At 41.6% G+C, this 22,405-nt stretch overlaps 1 protein-coding gene across 2 annotated transcripts in view; it reads left to right on the top strand.

The window, feature by feature from the left end:
- Positions 1-21,856, top strand: part of MYOZ2 (myozenin 2) — a 28,050-nt gene extending 6,194 nt beyond the window's left edge. For both annotated transcript variants that reach the window (XM_032762558.2, XM_032762560.2), the window contains 4 exons: positions 5,989-6,158; positions 10,000-10,129; positions 12,061-12,244; positions 21,413-21,856. In XM_032762558.2, coding sequence (XP_032618449.1) covers positions 5,989-6,158; positions 10,000-10,129; positions 12,061-12,244; positions 21,413-21,644 — 716 coding nt within the window. In that variant the 3' untranslated portion in view covers positions 21,645-21,856. The remainder of the gene's footprint in view (positions 1-5,988; positions 6,159-9,999; positions 10,130-12,060; positions 12,245-21,412) is intronic.
- The last annotated feature ends 549 nt before the right edge of the window (positions 21,857-22,405 follow it).

Here is a 22,405-nt window from a genome sequence, read left to right on the forward strand (position 1 = left end):
TTACAGCACTGTGATTGGCCTCCGGGAGACGTCCCACAATGCATGTTCTCGCCTCTCTGGTCATCAGTTTGAACTCTACTGCCTTACCCTCAGGCAGGGCCGGCTCCAGCTTTTTTGCCACCGCAAGTAGTGAAGAGAAAAAAAAACAAACAAACACCAACAACACTGAGCTGCCGCTGAAGTGTCACTGAAGAGGACAGAGGGAGTGAAGGACCCGCCACTGAATTGCCGCAGAAGACTGAAGCGCAGTGATTGAGCTGCTGAAGTGCTGCCGAAGACTGAAGTGGAGTGATAGAGTTGCTGCCGAAAAAGAAGCGAGGGACTGAAGGACCCGCCACTGAATTGCCACTGGAGACCTGAACGTGCCACCCCAATAACGGACAGAGTGCCTCCCCTTTCTGTTGCCTGCTCCAGGCACCTGCTTCCTTTGCTGGTGCCTGGAGCTGGCCCTGCCCACAGGTGACCAACCGTGAGCCACACCCCTTAAATTCCTGAGGGTAAAGTCCCCTTCCTGTTTGCTTGGTGACACTTGCAGTGGTCTCAGCACATCTTTCTAGGTGACCATGCCTGCTCCACACACCAGGCGATTCCCTGGTTGGAGCAATGCTGAGCTGCTAGACCTCACCAGCATTTGGGGAGAGGAAGCTGTCCAGTCCCAGCTGCGCTCCAGTCGTAGGAATTATACCTGTGGACAGATTTCACAGTGAATGGCAGAAAGGGGCCATGAGTGGGACACACTGCAGTGCAAGGTCAAAGTGAAGGAGCTCCGGAATGCCTAACACAAGGCGCAGGAGGCAAACCGCAGCTCCAGTGCTGCGCCCACGAGCTGCCGGTTCTACGATGAGCTGGATGCAATACTCGGTAGTGATCGCACCCCCACTGCGAAGGCCACTGTGGATACTTTGGTGGCTCGCATGCCAGTCAAGAGTGGACCAAGCCAGAAGGGGCAATCTTGGATGAGGTTGTAGAGGGAGAGAGAGACCCAGAGGCAGAGGACAACTTGGAGGTCTGGCTGCATGCAGCCAGCTCTTCTGTATCCCAGAAGAGGCTAGCCAATCACAGGGGTTGGAGCTTGGCGAAGCGCAAACAGGAGAGGAGGCCCGTGGTAAGTGGAATTGCTGAAGCGAGCTGTTGGGGGCAGGAGGGTTGAAGAAAGCAGGCTTATGTCTGTATGATGTGTGTACCACCACATGCCTAATCTGAGCGGTGGAACAGGCTGCTGATTGACTCCCTCACTTGATGGGAATCTGCCACAGAGATCTCCAGGAAACTCTCATGGAGACACTGGGCAATCCACTGCCGCAGGCTCTTTGGCAGAGCTGCTTTGTTTCTTGCCCAATTAACGGTAACTTTCTCACACCACTCTGCCATCACGGGGTAGGGAAGGGGGACCATTGCTGCACACAAGCGAGCCTTATATGGGCCAAGGTGGAAATCGTGTTCTTGGAGAAGACTCTCCCTTGATTCCCTGCTCATCCTCAGCAATGAGATATCTTCCATTATGATCACATCCTATGGAAAATGTGGGGACAGGAATGATTATAAGGCCCCTCTTACAGTGCTGGCTCTCCCCAAAAACCACGTGCTCAGTGTACAGCAGGGTCCTGGAACACTGATTTCCCTTGCCCCTGCAGTTACTCACCATTTTGGGGGTCCTGTGGCTCATGTGTGCTTTCCTGGGGTCAGCCAGTTATTGATAGGTATGTGAATAGTGGCTGTGTTTTAAATAACTGAATCAGTGGTCTGTGCGTTACAAACAATACTGCTTCTGTAAAATATTGCATTTTGGTTTCACAGATCTGACCTTGGGAGCCCAGCCTCCCACTTTGTTATCACTGGCAGAACGGCTGTGCAGAATTAGAAAGTGGCCTTGAAGAACTAAAGAGGACTTTCTGTCATGATGCACTCTGCGGCTGAAAAAACAAGAACTGAAGGAGTGGTGGGACAGCGAGAAGAGGGACCAAACGGAGAATGTGCACCAGAACAAAGCCATGGAATGGCTCTTAGACATTATGGAGCACCAAGCAGACACACTTCACGTGCTACTAGGACTGCAACCCAAGCAGCTCGGCACCCACCCTCCCCTGCAGCTGCTGTCGCAAAACTCTTTCACATGCACCTCCCCAGACACCGCCAACACACTCTCATCAATCTTTCCTGGCTCCAGTCTGTACCTGCTGCATTCCACTCCTGCCCCATTACACAGTCCAGCCCTGTGAACTCCAGCTACCCACTGCACTCAAACCTGTCCCTCTGCACTGTACTCCAAAGGACAAGGTTGCATATGATACCTGGACATACACAAATCTTTAACCGTCCCGGGACCCCACCTCCTCCTGGGATCCTCCCTTCTCCCATCCCCCACAGTGCTGATGTGTTCATTTGTTTGTCTCTCCCCTCCGGTTGTTGTTTTTCAATAAAATAATTGTTTTGGTTTGAAAGCAATCTTTATTCCATTAATTGAAAGCAAACAAAAACCTGCAAAACAGGCAATTTTCTTAAATCTTGACAGTGTGTTGTCTGCACCAATCACAATCACCTCCTAGCATTACAAGCACTGCACTTCCAAGCATAGCAACAAATATTAGTGGCTTTCCCTGATCCTTTTGGCCCCACACTGCACACCTCTAATAGCCCTGGTCTCTGGTTGTTCAAATTTAGCCTCCAGGCACTGAGCCTCAGCAGTCCAGCCCTGAGTGAAGCTTTCACCCTTCTCTTCACAAATACTATGGTGTACAGCAGACGGCTACAAGCTTAGGAATATTGTCATCGGCCAGGTCCAGTTTCCCATATGGGCAGTGCCAGTGGGCCTTAAAACAGTCAAAAGCACACTCATTCATTCTGCACTTGCTCAGCCTGTTGTTGAACCGCCCTTTGCTGCCGTCAAGGTTCCCTGTGTATGGCTTCATAAGCTACAGCATTAAGGGGTAGGCAGGGTGTCCCAGGATCAGAATGGGCATTTTGACTTTCCCCTACAGTGATCTTGTGGTCTGGAAAGAAAGTCAATGTTTGCAGCTTCCCGAACAGGCCAGTAATGCCCAAGGTGATCCACAAGCACCTGGAGAACCATAGACAAATATCCCTTCCAATTACTATACTTGGTGGTCTAGTGCCAGAATTGGAATATGCGTGCCATCTATCGCCCCTTGCATTTAGGGAAGCCCATTTGTGCAAAGCCATCCACAATGTCATGCACGTTGCCCAGCGTCATGTCTTTCGGAGCAGGATGCAATTAATGGCCCTGCACACTTCCATCAACACAAGTCCAACGGTTGACTTTCCCACTCCAAACTGGTTAGCGACCGATCAGTAGCAGTTTGGAATAGCCATCTTTCACAGTGCAATCGCCACACTCTTCTCCATGGGCTGGGCAGCTCTCATTCTCGTGTCCTTGCACTGCAAGGCTGGGGCAAGCTCATCATAGTCCCATGAATGTGGCTTTCCTCATCCGAAAGTTCCGCAGCCACTGCTCATCATTCCAGACATGCATGACGATGTGATCCCACCAGTCACTGCTTGTTTTTCGAGCCCAGAAACAGCGTTCCACTGTGGTCAGCACCTCCATGAATGCCACAAGCAATCTCATGTCGCAGCTACTATGCGTGGTGAGATCAATGTCAAACTGCTCTTGCCTTTGTACTTTAAGGAATAACTCCACTGCCACTCATGGTGTGTTAGTGAGAGCGAGCAGCATATTGGTCAATTGTGCAGGATCCATTCCTGCAGACTGAAGAGGCAGAGCACGCAGTACACAAACCATTGAAAGATGGGTGCCAAATGTGAACAGAAGCACAGAGACTACTGGGATGTGAAGCAATGCATCACAGGGCATTGGGACAGGACCCAGGATGCCCCATGACCCCCTCCACCTTCCCGCAACTCTTAGCAGCAGAAGAGAAAGAGATGCTCTGTGGGATAGCTGCCCAGAGTGCACCACTCCAAATACCAATGCAAGTGCCACAAGTACTATTGCACAGGCAGCAGAGAATATGAATACACAACAACAGTTTCCCTTCAGCACTCTCTGAGCAGCTATGTAACTGCCAGCAATGTAACTCTGCCAGTGTAGTGTGACAAAGTTCCTCCTCTACCTTGGTGGGTCCTGCGCTTATTGGAGGATTTGCTCACCTCAGTGATCTTCTCTGGTGGAACCCACAGTCTGGGTCAGCTCCTCCTGTGTCTGATCAGGAGTTGGGAGGCTTGAGGGGAACCCAGGCCCACCCTCTACTCCAGGTTCCAGCCCAGGGCCCTGTGGATCGCAGCTGTCTATAGTGCCTCCTGTAACCACTGCATGACAGCTACAAGTCCCTAGGCTACTTCCCCATGGCCTCCTCTAAATGCCTTCTTTATCCTCACCACAGGGCCTTCCTCCTGGTGTCTGATAATGCTTGTACTCCTCAGTCCTCCAGCAACTCTCACTCTCAGCCTTCACACAGCCTCACTGACTAACTGGAAGGCTTTTAAATAGTTCCAGCCAGCCCTTGATTGGCTTCAGGTGTCCCAATCAATGTAGCTATCTCCACTGCTTTCTAGAAGGATCTTAATTGGCCCCAGGTGTCTTGATTAACCTGGAGCAACTGCCATTTGGTTACCATGGTACCAGGGATTTGTTTAGCCTGGGGCTAACATACCTATTCCTCACTACTTTACTGTAGCCATCTGGCCTTGCCCCATCACAGTAGACATACCCTAGTTCAATTATTAAAATGATGAGCAGGGGTAATAATAAATGACAAAGTAGGAAAAGATTCTCAACAATGTTATTTTTACTGGATGATATAATTACAGCCACATGTGACAAAGGCTACTTTCCAAACTCTGGCAGAAAGAAATTAATAACAAAATAGTTTGCTAAGCACTGAAGTTATCATGGTGTAAAGAGTAAAAAAAGGCTTTAAAATTGAGGACACCAGATGACAGAGTTCTTCAAAGCAGTGTCAGCATATTCAGTGCCACTAGTAGCCCAACTTCCAGAACTTCTCCATAAGACTGACAATGAAGTTTATGCCATACAGGGCTCTCTGCCTGCAATCTTACTCTTCCCCCTCCACCACCACCCATGCATGCATATTAATTATCAAAGTGCCCTAGGGTTACAATGTAAAGCCACGGAAATGATCTTTTTTCCCAAGCAGGGACCTAAGTAACACTGACAGCAGTAATAAGATTTCCAGCATTTGTTAAACTTTTGAAAAGGGTTGCTTGTAATTTTCCAATTAAGGAGAATTGCTAAACAATTGCAATGTGGAAAAAAATAGATAATTATTCTGCAAAAATCATGTAAAAGTTGTTAAAAGCATATTTTAATTCATTGTTACATCTTTCATTTTCATAAACTGGACTTTTATTCTGAAATTCTCTAAATAAAACAATTAAGTAGTGGCTCCAAGCTAATACAAACTTCTGTTACAGTAGGAAGCTAGCCTTAAATTTCTAAAAAATCTGAATGTGAGTGAATCATTGAGACAAAAACTATTGCAAGCAATCAGAAATAGGAAGATATGTGTAAAATAGGCTGAGGAGTTCTTTCTCTTTCCAGTCCAGGATATATATTGATTTATGAAGGGTCCAGGACTGAGGTCAAAGGGAGTTTTGGCACTGACTTCAGTGAAAGTAGGATTTTACTGATCACTAAGAAATTATATTGTAATATACCAAGGGCCTGATCTTCAGAAGAGCTGAGCACCTACAATTCTAACTGAAATCAACAGGAGCTGTGTGCGCTCAGCACCTTTGTAAATCAGGCTCTCAGTGCAGTGGTTTAGGAGATCATTCCAGGCTACGGTGTACTTCATAACTCCTCCAGAAATGAGTTATTTCACTAATACAGCATGAAGCATGACGATGTTACTGGGGAATGAGAGTGCATTTCTTGTTGGACTACAGATATAGGGAATATAATAATAAGTATTATTTAGCAAAAAGCAGCATTTAAGGAAAGCAGAGAAGAATATTTCATAAGGCATATGCTTGTCTGTCATATTATAGAGTCAGATGGCCTAGACCTTGGAAAGAAAATCAGCATCCCCAGAGACATCATGGTGGAGGAACTATCAATACTCAGCAACAGAGGTGCAAGGCTATTTAAGATGCGTCAAAGGAGATCTGACAAGTACACCTATGAAAACTATCATTATTTAGCAAATAAGCAAAGGAATGTAAGTATTTACAAGTTTCTAAATACAGTACAATGAGACCAGTGTGGGGTTAACTATGATTTGCATGGTACTGATTGCAAGAATTATACATAGTTTTAGGAAAAGATGTGAACTCAACCATGACCTAGAACAAGGCCAGTGTGAAACACAAAGTGAACTGAATCATTTTGAGGTCTTCTAGACAAATCAAAAAAGGCTCAGATCTGCGGGCTACTTTTAGGTCCCACAGAATGGGACAACAAGGTTCCACGGCCTCAGGCTGAAAGTATTCACATCCAAATATGACTCAGGTCAGTAGTGACCAAAAGTCATTACCATGTGACAGCTGATTGGTGATTTAGGAATGGTGTAAGAATTACTTTGTTACTAATAGCTGAGGGCTTTGAAGATGCAAAGTTCTATATAAACAGCAAGTATTAATATTATTATTGTTATTATTACTACTAAAAATAGGTTGGTGGTCTTATTGCAGTTCCTAGTCATTAACATCACCTGTGCAATTGGTAACAATAGTCTTCCTTGCTGGCACTCTTAGGAAAGGAGTAAAGAATTAAATGGGCCATGGGGACAAAACTGCCCCTTGAGCTGGCCCTTAAGGAATAGGGTTGAGGCACATTTGCGGGATAGTAGAAATTGCTGACTGGGAATCAGATGCTTCTATATTCTAATACTAGTTTTGACACTCATTTCTTCTGAGGACTGGGGTAATACACCTAACCTCTCCAACTCGTTTTCTACATTTGTAGAAGTAGTGATAATTACATTTACAGATTCACCTACCTCTCAGGTGTGTTGTGAAGTTTAATTAGTTAGGGCTCTCTCCTGCAAGGTTCTGAGCGTTTCAGTCCCAGTCTAGCAAAACAATTAAACACAGGCCTAACTGTAAGTGAGTGAGTAGCCCCATCGACTTCAATGTTGGTTCAGGTTCTTAATGCACTAAAGTCTACATTTCAATTCCCTGGATACTTCTCTGCTGATTTCAGTTATGAAAGCATGTGACTGAGGAGCACAATTTGTCCCAGCATCTTTAAACTGCTTTGAAGATGAAGAGAGCTGTATCGGTATATATAAGTATAATTATTATTAATTAATCTAGAAAACATTTATTGCTAAATACCAATTCCCATCCTCCCAACAGTTTTTAAAACTTACAAAGATGTTTTAGATGGTGATGCTAATGCTTTTGGGTCCAGTCCAACTGCTAGTGAATCAAGACTTCCATTGACTTCAATGAGAGTTGGGTCAGATTCTTCATTTGGGGCAAGAAAAATTATAGATAGATAGATAGATATAGATATAGATATAGATATAGATAAGGTATTGATGTGCCATAGTATAACATTTTTATTGGCATGAGTATGGGATGAGCAACACATTACTCAGGACTGGCAAAGCACCAGGTGTTAAGGAAAACTATATGTTGCATCACAGCATTGGGTATTTTGCTCTGAAAAAGCTATTTTAGCAACGCTTTTACAATTGTAAACATGTGGGGAGCGTTGGGTACTGTACTGAAGCCGGGTTGGCTAAGTTACTATGAACTGGTCTCAGAGTAACAGAATTATTAGTACTAATAATTCATCAGAAAAAATGCAATAAAATAACAGTATCATCTGCTGGATTCCTGGTCCAGTTCGTGATGAGGAGCTTTGGGCCTTCCCTATTCCCCACTGCCCATACTAATCAGAATGCTGAGGGAGTCCATGGCAATCAGATAGTATAAGATTATATTCATAAACAGGGATTGAAATCCTCAGTATCACACCTGAACTCTCCAATATCTTGCTTTGTTACCTATTCAAGAAAGAAATCTAAGCTCTGTGATCTGTTATTTTCAGAAGCCCCTGCCTTTTCAGCTCAATAAATGAACTTTTCCCAGAGATGAGAATCTGTCCCAATATCCTGTCATAGAGAAAAAGATAGATTTTATATCCATTTTTCTGTGATGAGTAGAAGGAAAACAGCTGGTGACTGGAGCTTCCAGATTTTCATTCACTCAGTCAAAATTAAAATGAGGACTAGGGCCAAGTTCTGATGTTCAGAAGTGCTGATTTTCAAAGATACTGAGTGCTCAGCACCCCTCAAAATCAGGCATTTATTTAAATCCTAATTGTAGATATAGGGTGGGATTTTCAAGGGCACTCAGCACTGGCCTAGCTGTTCGTACTAACATCAAAGAGCAAAGTTATCTAAACGGTTAGCTGAGAACTTTTAGAAATCTCACCCTAAAGTGTCCACTTTTAGGCACCCAAGTTTGAACATTTTGACCTTATGGTTTAATATTTATTTAAGCTGAAAAATCTGAGCATGGCTCCATTGAAATGAATGATTTACACTGAGGATGTGGGCCTGAGATTTTGAAAGCCTGTGGGCCAGATTCACCAATAGATTCTGACTGATTTACACTGCTCTGGTAATGCAAAGCAGCCATAAAACCAATTTAATTGGCTAGTTCCTGAGGAAATATGCTGCTGACAGCTCCCTCCCCTGCAGCTGCATGTTAACTCCTTATGCAATAGGTAATAGAAGCTGTGCAGCCAAAGTTAAGTCTGATACTAGCCCTATAACTCACATGGGATTTCTGCAGTCAGTTCCTTGTTCTGTTCCCTCATTGGTATTCTCCACAAAGCAAGCTGAGCCATTCATATTCACACACACCCTGGGAAAAGGAGAGAATGATTCCTTTTTAGTTTCTACTGACCTCCCTTAAGTACCTATTTGGCCAGCACTTGTGTGGCCTTGATCTACTCTGTACCTTATGCTGGAGTGGATGCTTTTGCCTGCTATGATTAAAATGATCTTTCCAATATACCTTAAGAGCATTCTAAAATGTACTGACCTGATCAAAAATATTTCCATTGTTCCACGTTAAAAAAAGTATTTCTTTGTTTTTTTCTATCTTAAGGAAATCCTACTCCAACACACTCTATATTTAAATTCCTTTTAGACTGTCTCTCATTGCTAAAATAAGTTACTGCCTATTTTTTTACAAGCCTCTGATTCTGTATTTAAAGAAACAATGATTAAGGCTTTGGATGTTTCCTTAGAACTAATGACCTGATGAGAGGTGGGGATAACTCCAGCCTATCAAAAATCTCCAAGAAGTGGCCTGCACTAAGATTGGTGTGACTACTGTGAAACTAGAAAAAACAATCCCACAAAGGTGTATAGACTTTTTGTGTGGCTGATGCGTTTTCAATTGGTATACAAAAAGCATTTATAGAGAATCAATGGCTTTTACATTAACCCACCAGATTGCTTGAATCCTAGAATAGGAAGGATCTAGGTTCAGTCTAGGGCAGTATTTCTCATCCAGTGGGGTCGTGAACTGTGGGGAAGGGGAAGTGTCATGAAAGACAGTAGGGGGGTGGGGGTCCTAAAGCATTGAAATTTTTATTGCAAAAAAACAAAGAAAATCTTGCTCCCCCACTCCCCATACACACTTACCCTTCAAGGTCTAGTATTCTCTTGAATTTTTCTTGAGAGACAGACACACCTAAATTATATAGGCTTATCATTGTTATCATTAATACATTTTTTGCTCTTACTTTTATAGTACATGTGGGGCGTTTCACAAACATTTTTGTCTTTGAATAAGGGGTCACCAACACGAAAATGCTGAGATACCCTGATCTAGTAGATAGGGTCTTTGACTAGGTGATGGGTTCAGTTCTCAGCTCAACACAGACTTCCTGTGTGACCTTGGGCAAGTCACTTACTGTATCCCCTGCGCAGTTTTCCATCTATAATATGAGGATAATAATTCCCTACTTCAGAGAGTGACATAACATCTCTTGATATGCACATCCTGTCAATGATATTTGTTTCTATTCTAATGCAGCGTAGTGAACCTATGCAGAGTGTTAAAATGGAAATTAGCAATGCCAAAGCTGGCCAACAGCATGCACCAATGACCCCTCCTAATACACCTGACCCACGGAGCCCACCAAATCCTGAAAACATTGCACCAGGTAAACTATTGTAATTTGTGCATGTACTGAGTACTCAGCTATTTCACAGCACAGAAAACAGCAGAGCATTTTTTTACATGATTATTAAATGGGATATTTATTAGGGATCAGCAAATTGATTCAAATGAGGTCAGAAGTACTGTAAGGAATTTATATGAATCTTCATCTGAAATGCAAATCAGAGTAGTTAACTTGCTTCAGTGTGGTTTATAAAAATCTTCACATACCTCTATTGTCTAGTTTCACACTCAAGTGGCAATACATAGATACATTGAGAGAGGCTATTCTCATGATATCTATGAGCTAATTAATGCCATGAAACACTAGAAATCCCAGGAGATATTTAGGCCAAAGTATATCTGATAAGTTTGAATAAACATCTAGGGTCAGATCATCAGATCCTAAATCTGCATAACCCCATTGATCTGATCCGACCAATCTTAATTGTTTATCTGCACCAAAATTTTCAGCCATCTGAGCTTCAGCATCACTAATTTTATTACAGCTTCTAAATGTGACTCTGAAGTCACTGCAGGTTCTGACTGAGCCCTTTATGTGGGAATAGCTGAGAGGAGAATTTGTCTCTCTGTCTGCAGAGATATTTTTCTATTTTAAAGACCTTGGTAGCAAGGATTCTATTTTCTTTATTTAAAGCCCTGAGCTACATAAAAGCCTAAATATTAGAGCTGGCCAAATAATTGGTGACAAATAATTTGTTCAGTGAATATAGTTCTTTTGCCTGGTTCTCAATTATCCATAAGCAGGCAGAGGTTTTTACAAAGTCATTCTTTGTTCAACATTATTCAGTGCATGCATGTTTTGTGTAGACTTTTTCCAGCCAGTGTGAACTGGATCAATGCCGCTCTATCAGTGATTGCTAAAAGTACGAAGAGCTTTAGTACACTGTGTATCCATAAGCCCAATACAATGTGAACGGTGCAATCTCTGTTTCCAAAGTTGAGCTGTGATCTTTGAGCTCATTGTCTGCGGAAAATATTTGTCTGAACAGTGTTTTTTGTGCTGAAATGGAGCAATACAGTTAATTTAGAGAATTAGAGACCTAGTGAGGTAAAAAGTTAGGAATAATTTTCCCTCTTCTTCCAACAAATAATTTTGGCTCAGATCTTAGGACAACCCCTTCCTGTTTTTAATACTCTCAACTACGGTATATACTAAGGGCTAGGTTCTGCCACCCTTACACCTGTTGTGTAGCACCTAGTTATGGAAGTAATCCCACTAAAGTCAATGGAACTACTTGTGTAGTAAAGTACTGATCAACAGGAGTAAGGATGTAAGACTCTATCTCTCACTGGTGAGGTTAAGAATGGGTTTTATTCTTCACTTGTTTGCATGGTGCAAGACAATGGAGAACCAGGGATATAGGATGTTTTTTCAAAAATGCCTAAGGGATTAGGAGCACAAGTCCCACTACAAGGCAATTGGATTTGTGCTCCTAACTCCTTTTAGTGCTTTTAAAAAGCGCACCTAAAGACTAGTCTACAGGCAGAATTGAATTATTTTAACTAAAGGTTTGATTTTAAACTCATTTAGGTAAGCCAGTGCAAGAGGCTATGTGGATACTGGTACTTTGGTTTAAACCAGCTTAAATCAACAAGAAACAGGTTTAAGATAAAGCAAAATAAACCTAAATAAGAGCATCTTTAGTTAAACCTTTGCACTGGTTTAACTAAAGTGGTACAAATCCCCTATGTTTGCTTCCTACTTCTATGTAGTCTTGGACAAGTAACTTAACCCTCTCTGTTATTCAGCTTACCCTTCTATAAAATGGGTATATAATAATTATTTACTACATAGGACTGGAGTGAGTATTAATGAATATGTGTAATTGCCCCTCTATATACTTGGGTGAAAAGTGCTATAAAATGCAATGCCTGATTATAATTATTTATCCTTCATTTATTTCCATGAAGGATATTCTGGACCACTAAAGGAAATTCCTCCTGAGAGGTTCAACACTACTTCCGTGCCAAAATATTATCAGTCCCCCTGGATAGAAGCCATCAGCAATGACCCAGAGCTGTTGGAGGCTTTATACCCTAGACTGTTTAAGCCTGAAGCAAAGCCAGAGCTGCCTGACTACAGGAGCTTTAACAGGTAATTTAGGAAGGAAGACAAATTTTACAGGATATTAGAAATACATATGTGAAGTGGAATTTTTTTTTACAGAAGTATATGGAAAGAAACTGGTTCATGTGCGCATGCACACACAGCAAAGACTTTAAAGGGGAAAGCACAATTAGTCTAAATCTAAAGAATAATTAAATAAAGAAGGAAAAGTAAGAGAAGAACACAATATCCAATGAAATGAGGAATTTGATGCATAGGTGCTAGAACTAGGGATGGTGGGGGGTTACCGCACCCCGTGGCTTGAAGCGATTTCTGTCATATACAGGGTTTACAGTTTGGTTCAGTGGCTTTCAACACCCCCACTATACAAATTGTTCCAGTGCACCTGACTCGATGGAATAAATAGGACACAGCAAGAGCATGATCCAAAGCTTATTAGACCTTTCCAATGACTTCAGTGGGCACTGGATCAGGCCCCAAGTGAGCACTGTGCAAAGGAGAGGTCTAGTTAGAGTTTGGTTCATAAGCATTATAATAGGAACCATCAATTTTTGTTTCTTTATGTTACAATCCACAATCAACAGATTTGTGTTTTAGGGTCTGATCCTGCAAAGAGCTGAGTGCCCTCAACTCTCACCTGCTGCCCTTAAAAGCCTGGAGAAGCTGAGAACATTCAGCCCTCACAGGAGCTGGTCAATCACCTGAAGCATCAGACCCTCCATTATGTTTAACAGGCCATTGCAATTTCTGGTAATATCTTAAACTAAGAGATTTCAGTTTTAAATCTGCAAAATAGGGTCACAAAAATAAAAACTAGGCACCAAAAACAAGGTACTGAGTGTGGAGCCAGGAGGGAGCTGAATGAGAAGTTATTTACACAGTAGCTGGCATACTGTGGTTTTCATTGGAACCTCTTGTTATGTTGACATTGGTTGGAACTTGGAACTATTTTTGGGAGCTTTAAAAAACATCTAGACTGTGCGTCCCACTTTTATTCATATTGTGCACAATATCTTCTTTTATTAAAGTCACAAACTTTTTTTTTTAGATGGCTCCTGTTTAGCTCCCTCTGACTAAGCCAAACCAAGAAACTGGCCAAAAAAATAAAAACAAACAAACAAACCCAGCTGTGTGGCAATCTACTTCCACAGAAAATGAGAGATAGTGGGCATGTAAATCTGTAGGAAATTGTCAAGACCAGCATCTACATTTAGGAGCATGGAGGTACGCAGGTGCACCTAAATTATGAGGGTGAGGAGGGGAAATACAGCTATCACATCCTGGCACTGCATAGCCTCCCCTAAATCTGCTTCGCAACAATTATGTGCATCACCAGATGAATAAGCAGTTGTAGCTATTGATCTGGAGAAAGAGCTGGGAAACAATGTGCCATGTTCCCCTGAAAAAATGACATGACAGATACTGACTGGAGAGCTCATGGGACCACAACTGCCACCATGGGAACAATAGCAGCACATTTTAGCTACTATGGTTACTAGCACTACAGAAAACCTGATAGACACTTATAGATAGCAACTGAGTCAGACACATGCTGCCATTGCTGGGAAAGGGAAGAACCAGGGGCTGCACTGAAGCAGAATTGCTATACACATGTGATCTGAGGTCTGGCTGATATCCAGTGGTGTCTTCTGTAGATTTTCAGCCTCCTCAGGGAGATTAGGTTTTGTCCTCTGCCCATTTCTCATTGCTACCAGTCTTGTTTTTCCATGAGGATGATGTGGTGTAATTGCATCTTTTGGGGGTAGATATTTCTCTTTTGTGCATTTGAGCATGGGCAGGGTCAATATTATCCCTACTAACTGTTATAACAAATTGAAACCTGCTACTGAAATTCAGGTTTTGGTCTTATTTTGATCCAGAAAGTTTTAAAAATGGAACTGGTAAATTCAAAATACAAGGCAGAATGATGTAATCCTTCATATTTTAAATAAAAACATACCCTGCCCCATCTGGAAGAAAGAACCAAACTATGCCAGGCCTAGATTGGCTGTTTGATGTGTACAGTACCTTTATATTTATGACCTCTACTCACTATTAATGCAGAAAGTGTCTAGCTAATTGGTTTCTTTAGTTACAATCCTGGAAACATGCAATTGATAAAATATTGAACAGATGAGCTGTGATATCATAATGACGTCACTGTGTTGGCTAGTATCAGTCAGGGTTTCCAGTCCCACTGTGTCACTCCAGGAAGAATCACTTTCAGGACTTGGTAATTCCAAGTACAGTGCAACACATAGGCACATTCACCATTAATCAGCAGAAGGAGAGAAGAAGTGGGATTGATGGCATGCCTGGCAAGGAACTCCAAACATAGTGTTCAGATTGTTCTTAGTGCATTCAACTATATTTGTTAAAATGACATTCTTTCATTTTAGAGACCAAATTTAGGATCCTTTCAGAAGTGCTTGCTCAAGCACCACTACTAATGAAATCAATGGGACTTCACTAGGAGTTTTTCCTGAAGAAATGAGTTAGGTTTGTTAAATAAGACTCAGACAAAGATGACTTTAAATCAGGACTGTTTTAGAAGTGTATGGAAGCTAGAAAAGGATTCAGAACTTTTTGTGTGGAAATGTATAGTTTGCCCCTTCCTGCAATACAGGGCCGAATCTTGACCACATGTCAATGGGAGTTTAACAATTGACTCCCAGCAGGATCAGATCTCAGGAATTAATACAGCTAATGGTCTGATCTAGGGTTGGGTTACGCAACAGGAGCCTGGCAGCACTGGTAAGAAGCTGAAGTTGCCTCCCCGCTAAGGAGTTATAGATAACCAATGCAGTCTAAAATATATGTGGTATGGAGTAGAGTGCATGGTCAGGGTGACCAGAATACATAGGCTCAGAGGATACCTTGAGCAGACTCTGCTGGTAAGGAACCTGTGGAGCTCCTGGTGAAAATTAGAGGTGCCCTACTCTAATGGACATTCTGTAGGAAATGGCAAAACCACTTGCTTTCTTTTAAAGATAAGTCTCCCAGGGGACACAAGGAGAATTAACTGGCACAAAGGTAAGAATGTCAGCCTGGAAGAATCTATCCAAGAATCGGTATGGAAAAGCCAGTGTGAATTATTTTTGCTAATTAGTTTACAATAGGAAATTAACTTAACCCCTTCTTTCCACTCTCTTTCTAGTGGAGAAAAATGTCAAAAATAGAATTATAAGTGACAAATAAAGCACTGCAGCATTCCTGCATCTGACAACAAGCAGGTTTGGCTGGTTCTTCCTCTCCAACTAGATCAGTCCTTGCTCAGGCCTCTCCCTTCCCAATCTATAGCTTCCAAAACACTAAGGAATCCAGTCTATCTGGCTAGTGCTTTGCTTTACTGATTTACAAACCCTGGATCTGATCCTGCAAAATGCTAAGTGTCTCCTGCCCAGGGGCAGCTCCAGGCCCCAGCACGTGAAACGCGTGCATGGGGTGGCATGCTGCGGGGGGCGCTCTGCCGGTCGCCGGGAGGGCGGCAGGCAGGGTGCCTTCAGCGGCTTGCCTGCAGAGGATCTGTTGGTCCCGTGGCTCCAAGCTGCGAGACCAGGGGACCTTCCGCAGGCACGCCTGCGGGAGGTCCGCCGGAACCGTGGGACCAGTGGACCCGCGGCAGGCACACCTGCGGGAGATCCACCAGAGCCGTGGGACCGGCGTGTGGCAGAGCGCCCCCTGCGGCATGACGCCGTGCTTGGGGCGGCGAAATGTCTAGAGCCACCCCTGCTCCTGCCAAGTGTTGAGTGCCCTCAACCTGCAGGAGGCTGGCACTGTCTTAGCCCAGTCTAGCAGGCAGTCTGTCTCCTAAAGAGCGTGTCTAAATAGACAGGACAGACATAGGACAGGGGCAGAGTGTATAACACACAAGCAGACAGCAGCAAACATACTATTAGTGCCATGATTTATTCATTTTTTATCACTGGGTTTAATTAGGAGGGAAACAGTTAAAATAAAAGTAAAGTAAAGGGAGGGGAGACATTGAAGAGAATGAGGGGAGGGGAAGGGGCAAAGGGACTGGAAGCAGAAGTGAAGAGGGAATGAAGCTGAGGTGAAGAGACTGTGAGGGAAGGGAAGGAGAGGGTTGGCACAAACAGCCAATCAGCACATGCAATAAAAAGTCCAGTGGAAACTGTAGAAAAGTCTTTAGAATGTCCAAAGGTTCCTGCTTCGGCTGCTTCTTCAGAGGGTCTGACCCAATGGTGTCTCTGCATGGTTCCAGTCCTCTCTGTAGTTTTTCCCCAAAGCATTCTGGTGGGTGAAGGGACATCACCTGACTCCTATTTTCTCCAGAGTGTGTGTCCGGGGCAGGTCTCCACTGCACAGCTCTAAGCAGAATGTTTAGGAAATGTTATTCACATTTTTAAAGAACTCTGGGCAAATGAAGAATTTTTTTTATTATTTTATTATATAACTATAGCAGCTAAACCAGCATAGTTAACAACTTTCTCTCTCAATCTGTTAACCTTCAAAAATTTCAGATAAAAATTCTCTCCTTTATAGGGACAATTTAATAATGATTTTAAAAATGATGAAAAAAATAATGCGCACATACAGAGCAGGGGCTAAAAAAATACATGTATGTGCCATGATATTTTTAAATCACGCATCAACATTTTAGGAATATGCAAATTGAATATTAAACCACTCCCTAGACTTCCTGCTGCCACTGCCTGAGACCAGCATTTTTTCTCCTATATTGTGCAATGGCTATTTGGAATTTTTTAGGCACTAGTTTTGGGTTACAGACAATGAATCAGAACTCAGATTATTTGCTTAATTTCCAAACAGTGCAGGGTATTACAGCACCTTGTCATCATACAAGTTATTGCTCACAGGAAAATGTACTGATGCCATGAAGGACAAATTAACATTTATTAGCTGATTACTGCACTCTCTTTCATGCAGATCATCATGTATTTCTGCATAACACACAGGTATGTGTAAATGAATACTCCAGTGAGGCCAGCTTTAGTATAGCAGTTATTCATTTTTTGTAAGTTCAAAAGATATTTAGTGAATTTTCATAAAACACACAAATTTGAACGTGTTATCTATAACTATGTGCTCTACATATAGACAGAATTATAAAGGGAAGCAATTATTTCATAATATAAAATACTATAATAATAATATCAAAGCACAAACACAAAATTAACATTGATTATCCTTTTGTTAACTTACAAATCTACAAACATTAAAGATTACTTGAACAGTACCAGGAGAATATACATTTTAATTAGAGCAGCAATTAAAATGATCGTTATTTTCCAATAACATGTAGGTCACTGCACTCACTCTGTGCTGCTTATAAAGTAATTATTTTTAATCAGTAAGGTACAGTATAGAATTTGTCATGTGTAACCTGGAAGAAAATTTCCAGGCTCGCTTAGACAGTCACTGTGTGTGAAGAGTGGCTGCTGCTACAAAATTTGGTCCTTCATGTATCAAAAGATGTCATTTTGGAGCCTTATCCAAAAATCATCCTCCATTCCCATTAAGTGTGTGTGATCAGAACCTTTCACAAGGCATTTCCCGCCTTGCCAGGATCAATTTTTGAAACCAGAGTTGGCTCTTCTTGGGATGATGTGAAAACGAGAAAGAATCAGAAAAGGCTAAAATAGGGAAAGAACAAGTTAAAAATTACTTAGACAAATCAGATGTGTTCAGTTCACCAGGGCCTGATGAAAAGCATCCTAGAATATCAGAACTTCTGATAATTTCTGAGAATAGTTTAGCCAGTTGAAACTGCAAGTGGAAACATAAGTATTTGCATTCTGCCAACCTGAGTTGGAATGTGGACAGAACACCAGGGATGCTTATGGAAAAAAATGCTATAGAATCTTTAGTGATCTCTAGCAGTACGTGGCTTTGTAGGACAAACTTGCAATGCAAGAGTATTGAGGATTTAATTTCCTTTGAGAGATACATGGAAGAAGGAAGGTGAATGAAAGAATTACACTATTAGAGTCCTACAAGTTTCTGATATTCCAGAAGATTGGAAAAGGGCAAATATAGGGCCAATCTATAAAAACGGAAATAAGGACAACTCAGGGAATTACAGACCAGTCAGCTTAACTTCTGTACCCTGAAAGATAATGGAGCAAATAATTAAGCAATCAATTTGCAAACATCTAGAAGATAATAAGGTGATAAGTAACAGTCAGCATGGATTTCTCAGAAACAACTCATGTTAAACCAACCTGATAACTTTCTTTGACAGGGTAACAAGCCTTGTGGTGGATAGGGGGAAAGCAATAGATGTGATATATCTTGACTTTAGTAAAGCTTTTGATACTGTCTCACTTGACCCTCTCATAAACAAATTAGGGAAATACAACCTCAATGGAGCTACTATAAGGTGGGTGCAAAACTGGTTGGAAAACTGTTCCCAGAGACTAATTATCAGTGGTTCACAGTCATGCTGGAAGGGCATAACGAGTGGGGTTCTGCAGGGATCAGTTCTGGATTCGGTTCTGTTCAATATCTTCATCAATTATTTAGATAATGGCACACAAAGTACACTTATAAAGTTTGCAGATGATACCAAGCTGGGAGGGGTTGTAAGTGCTTTGGAAGAGAGGATTAAAATTCAAAATGAACAGGCCAAACTGGAGAAATAGTCTGAAGTAAATAGGATGAAATTCAATATGGACAAATGCAAAGTACTCCTTTAAGGAAGGAACAATCAGTTGCGCAAGTATAAAATGGGAAATGACTGCCTAGGAAGGAGTACTGTGGAAAGGGATCTGGGGGTCATAGTGGACCACAAGCTAAATATGAGTCAACAGTGTAATGCTGTTCCAAAAAAAGTGAACATCCTTCTGGGATGTATTAGCAGGAGTGTTGTAAGCAAGACACGAGAAGTAATTCTTCCACTCTACTCCGTGCTGATTAAGCCTTAACTGGAGTATTGTGTCCAGTTCTGGGCACTACATTTCAGTAAGGATGTGGACAAATTGGAAGAAGTCCAGAGAAGAGCAACAAAAATGATTAAAGGTCTAGAAAACATGACCTGTGAGGCAAGATTGAAAAAATTGGGTTTGTTAGTCTGGAAAAGAGAAGACTGAGAGAGGACATGATAACACTTTTCAAGTTAGTAAAAGGTTGTTATAAGGAGGAAGAAGAAAAATTGTTCTTCTTAACCTCTGAGGATAGGACAAGAAGCAATGGGTTTAAATTGCAGAAAGGGAGGTTTAGGTTGGACATTAGGAAAAACTTCCTGTCAGAGTGGTTAAGCACTGGAATAAATTGCCTAGAGAGATTGTGGAATCTCCATCATTGGAGATTTTTAAGAGCAGGTTAGACAAACCTGTCAGGAATGGTTTAGATAATATTTAGTCCTTCCTTGAGTGCAGGGGGCTGGACTAGATGACCTCTCGAGGTCCCTTCCAGTTCTATGATTCTATAATTCTATGTACCTAATTGCAAAATTTCAGTGAGCAATCTCTATGTACCTCATAGAGTAGTCTAGTCTATAGTAGATACTTCCCTTTGATTTTTTTGTGGAATCTTAGGGTTTGCTTACCTGGCAGTGGGTATTGTTTTACCATGTATAACCTGCTAACATTCCAGTAAAATCTTCAATTGTTCTCGTTTGTTTTCTGCTGGTGTTCAGTTATTTGTTTTGATCTGCACTGGAAGACCAGTAGCCCCAGGAACTCTAGACCAATGGATCCATTACTGTGTATCAAACCCAGAAAACCAAGTGGGTCAACTGAGAGCTCTGTTTTCAGCTGGAATTCACTTGGGTGTACCACTACTTATGTGGTTTTGTGGCAACCAAGAATCAAGGTCCAGTTAACAAATCTTAATTGCTTCTTTACTGGCCATAATCTAGATATATTTCAGGAAAACTATTTGATTGACTAATAGTTATGGCCACATTTGGTACGATTTATTTCCATTTGGTTAGGTTTGTTTACACATGGGGTTCTGGACAGGGCAAGCTCCAGGCACCAGTGCAGCAAGCAGGTGCCTGCGGCGGCGAACGGAAAGGGGCGGCACGTCTGGCTCTTTGGTGGCAATTTGGCCGTGGGTCCCTCAGTCCCTCTCTGAGGGAAGGACATGACATCGAATTGCTGTCAAAGAATGAAGCGGCGGCAGTAGAGCTGCTGCCAAAGTGCAGCCGATTGTGGCTTTTTTTTGTTTGGTTGGGTTTTTTTGCCGCTGGGGTGGCAAAAACACTGGAGTCAGCCCTGGCTCTGGAACAGCTAAGGGAAAACTCTTAGCCCAGGAGTCTGCAAGTACAAAAGAATCACAAATTGTATGTGGAAATATTGTTGTTTTAAAATATTGCAAATTTATTTAACCATCTATGCTTGCTAAGTGTTTCTTATCTTTTGATTTATCAAGCTAATCATCTCAGGAACATTTACCTTTATATAACATTAAAAATACTGGCAGCAGATAATGAGCTAGATTCAGCCCGGTTTCTGCAAGCTTCTACCAAAAGAAACCCAGGAAGGGCTCTTGAGGCACAAAGTCTTCTTCTGAGAGAAGGTTTCAATTGCAACATTGTTTTTCATCAATTTAATTAGCCAGTTTCTAAACCAATTTAGTTAAATCAATACAACACTTGTGAGTAAATAGGGTCATACATTGTTAATCCACTGACTTCAACTTCTTTACCTCTGATTTATAGCAGTGTAAGATCAGAATCAGGCTCTTACTGTTTTAATTCACCTTCTTGAGGTCTGTAGTGCACATAAGACAGTAGAACCTGGTCCTTAATATGTCTAGAAGACAATATGTTCTGACTCTCAAAACAGGAGGGGAAGAGGCTGGAGCATATAGCAGACGTATCATTTGCAAAATACCTTCAGTGACTAAATCATCAATCATCAGGCACTCACTTTGTTACAACTTTATTGTTCAATCATTTTTCCATCCAAATATTGGGTAACTATGACAATGAGAAAGGCTGAGAATAAACATGTATGTAAAGAAAAATTGTACAGGAACAAAAGAGGGGCATTGAAGAGAATCTGCCAGAAAAATAATCAACATACAGCTTTTCCAAAAGTTTTCCAAAAGATCTCAGAAAGCTAGGAATCATATTACTGTATTGAAAAAATGTCGTACCAAATCAAATAAAAAAACAGATTATTCTTTTTCGGCTCTTGAGGCAAAAGAAAAATGGGTATTGTTAAAACCACATTTCACTTTTGTTTTTCTCCACCATCTTTACAGAGTTGCCACTCCATTTGGTGGTTTTGAGAGAGCATCAAAGCTGGTTAAATTCAAGGTACCAGATTTTAATCTACTGCTGCTAAATGATCCCAGGTTCATGATCCTCGCTAATCCTCTTTCTACCAGGAGGTCCTTCAACAGGACTCCTAAGGGATGGACGTCAGAGAATATTCCCATAGTGTTCATCCAGCCTTCGGATTCCAACACTGTTCCAGAAACAGATGACCTGTGAAAAGGAAGCTGTTGTTTTATATTTGATACAAAATGCTAAAAGCTGACTATAAAAATCAGCATGTAATTATTTTGACTTTTAATAGATGCTCCTTGCAACAACCTCTCTTGGTAGCTGGAGTCTAATAACTTCCAATATAGTATCCCTTTTCATGAGTTTAATTTAATCTAGAGTTCTAATATAAATAAAATAATTTGGCAACTATTCATTGACACATTTTTGACTTTTGTCTGTCTATACATTTTATTTTTTTCACTTTTATTCTTTAATGAAAACTTAATGTTGTTTCAGACCTTCGCATTGCCACATTAAGAGCAGTTGTGATAAAGAAAAAATGACTAACATCATGGCATTCCATGTCTATTCTGGTCCTAGCAGATCCTCTCCATACCATGTCAGATTTGATCAATATACTGTCAGTACTGCCTGCACATTCTGGGATTTGGAAATGAAGCTTGAGCTCCAATCTTGCTCCCTATGAGGTTAAAGCTCTTCAGTGAGAACAGGCTTATCACTTACATTTTTGGTATCACCACCAACAGTAAGTTCAGCTAGACATGTGTAGAAAGTATATAGTAGATATAGTTATAAGAAAGAGAGACTACAGAATGAGATGGTGAGGTACAAAGGTTATACCTACATGAGTTTGAGGTGGTTCTGTTATTCACAACTGCAAAGACATGAATGAATGAAGTACTGATGGCAAACGAGTACTAATAAAATGAGCTAAGTCTTTATATCAAACGAATATCCTGCTTGAG

The sequence above is a fragment of the Chelonoidis abingdonii genome, chromosome 5 (assembly GCF_003597395.2).
Source record: "Chelonoidis abingdonii isolate Lonesome George chromosome 5, CheloAbing_2.0, whole genome shotgun sequence".
NCBI lineage: Eukaryota > Metazoa > Chordata > Testudines > Testudinidae > Chelonoidis > Chelonoidis abingdonii.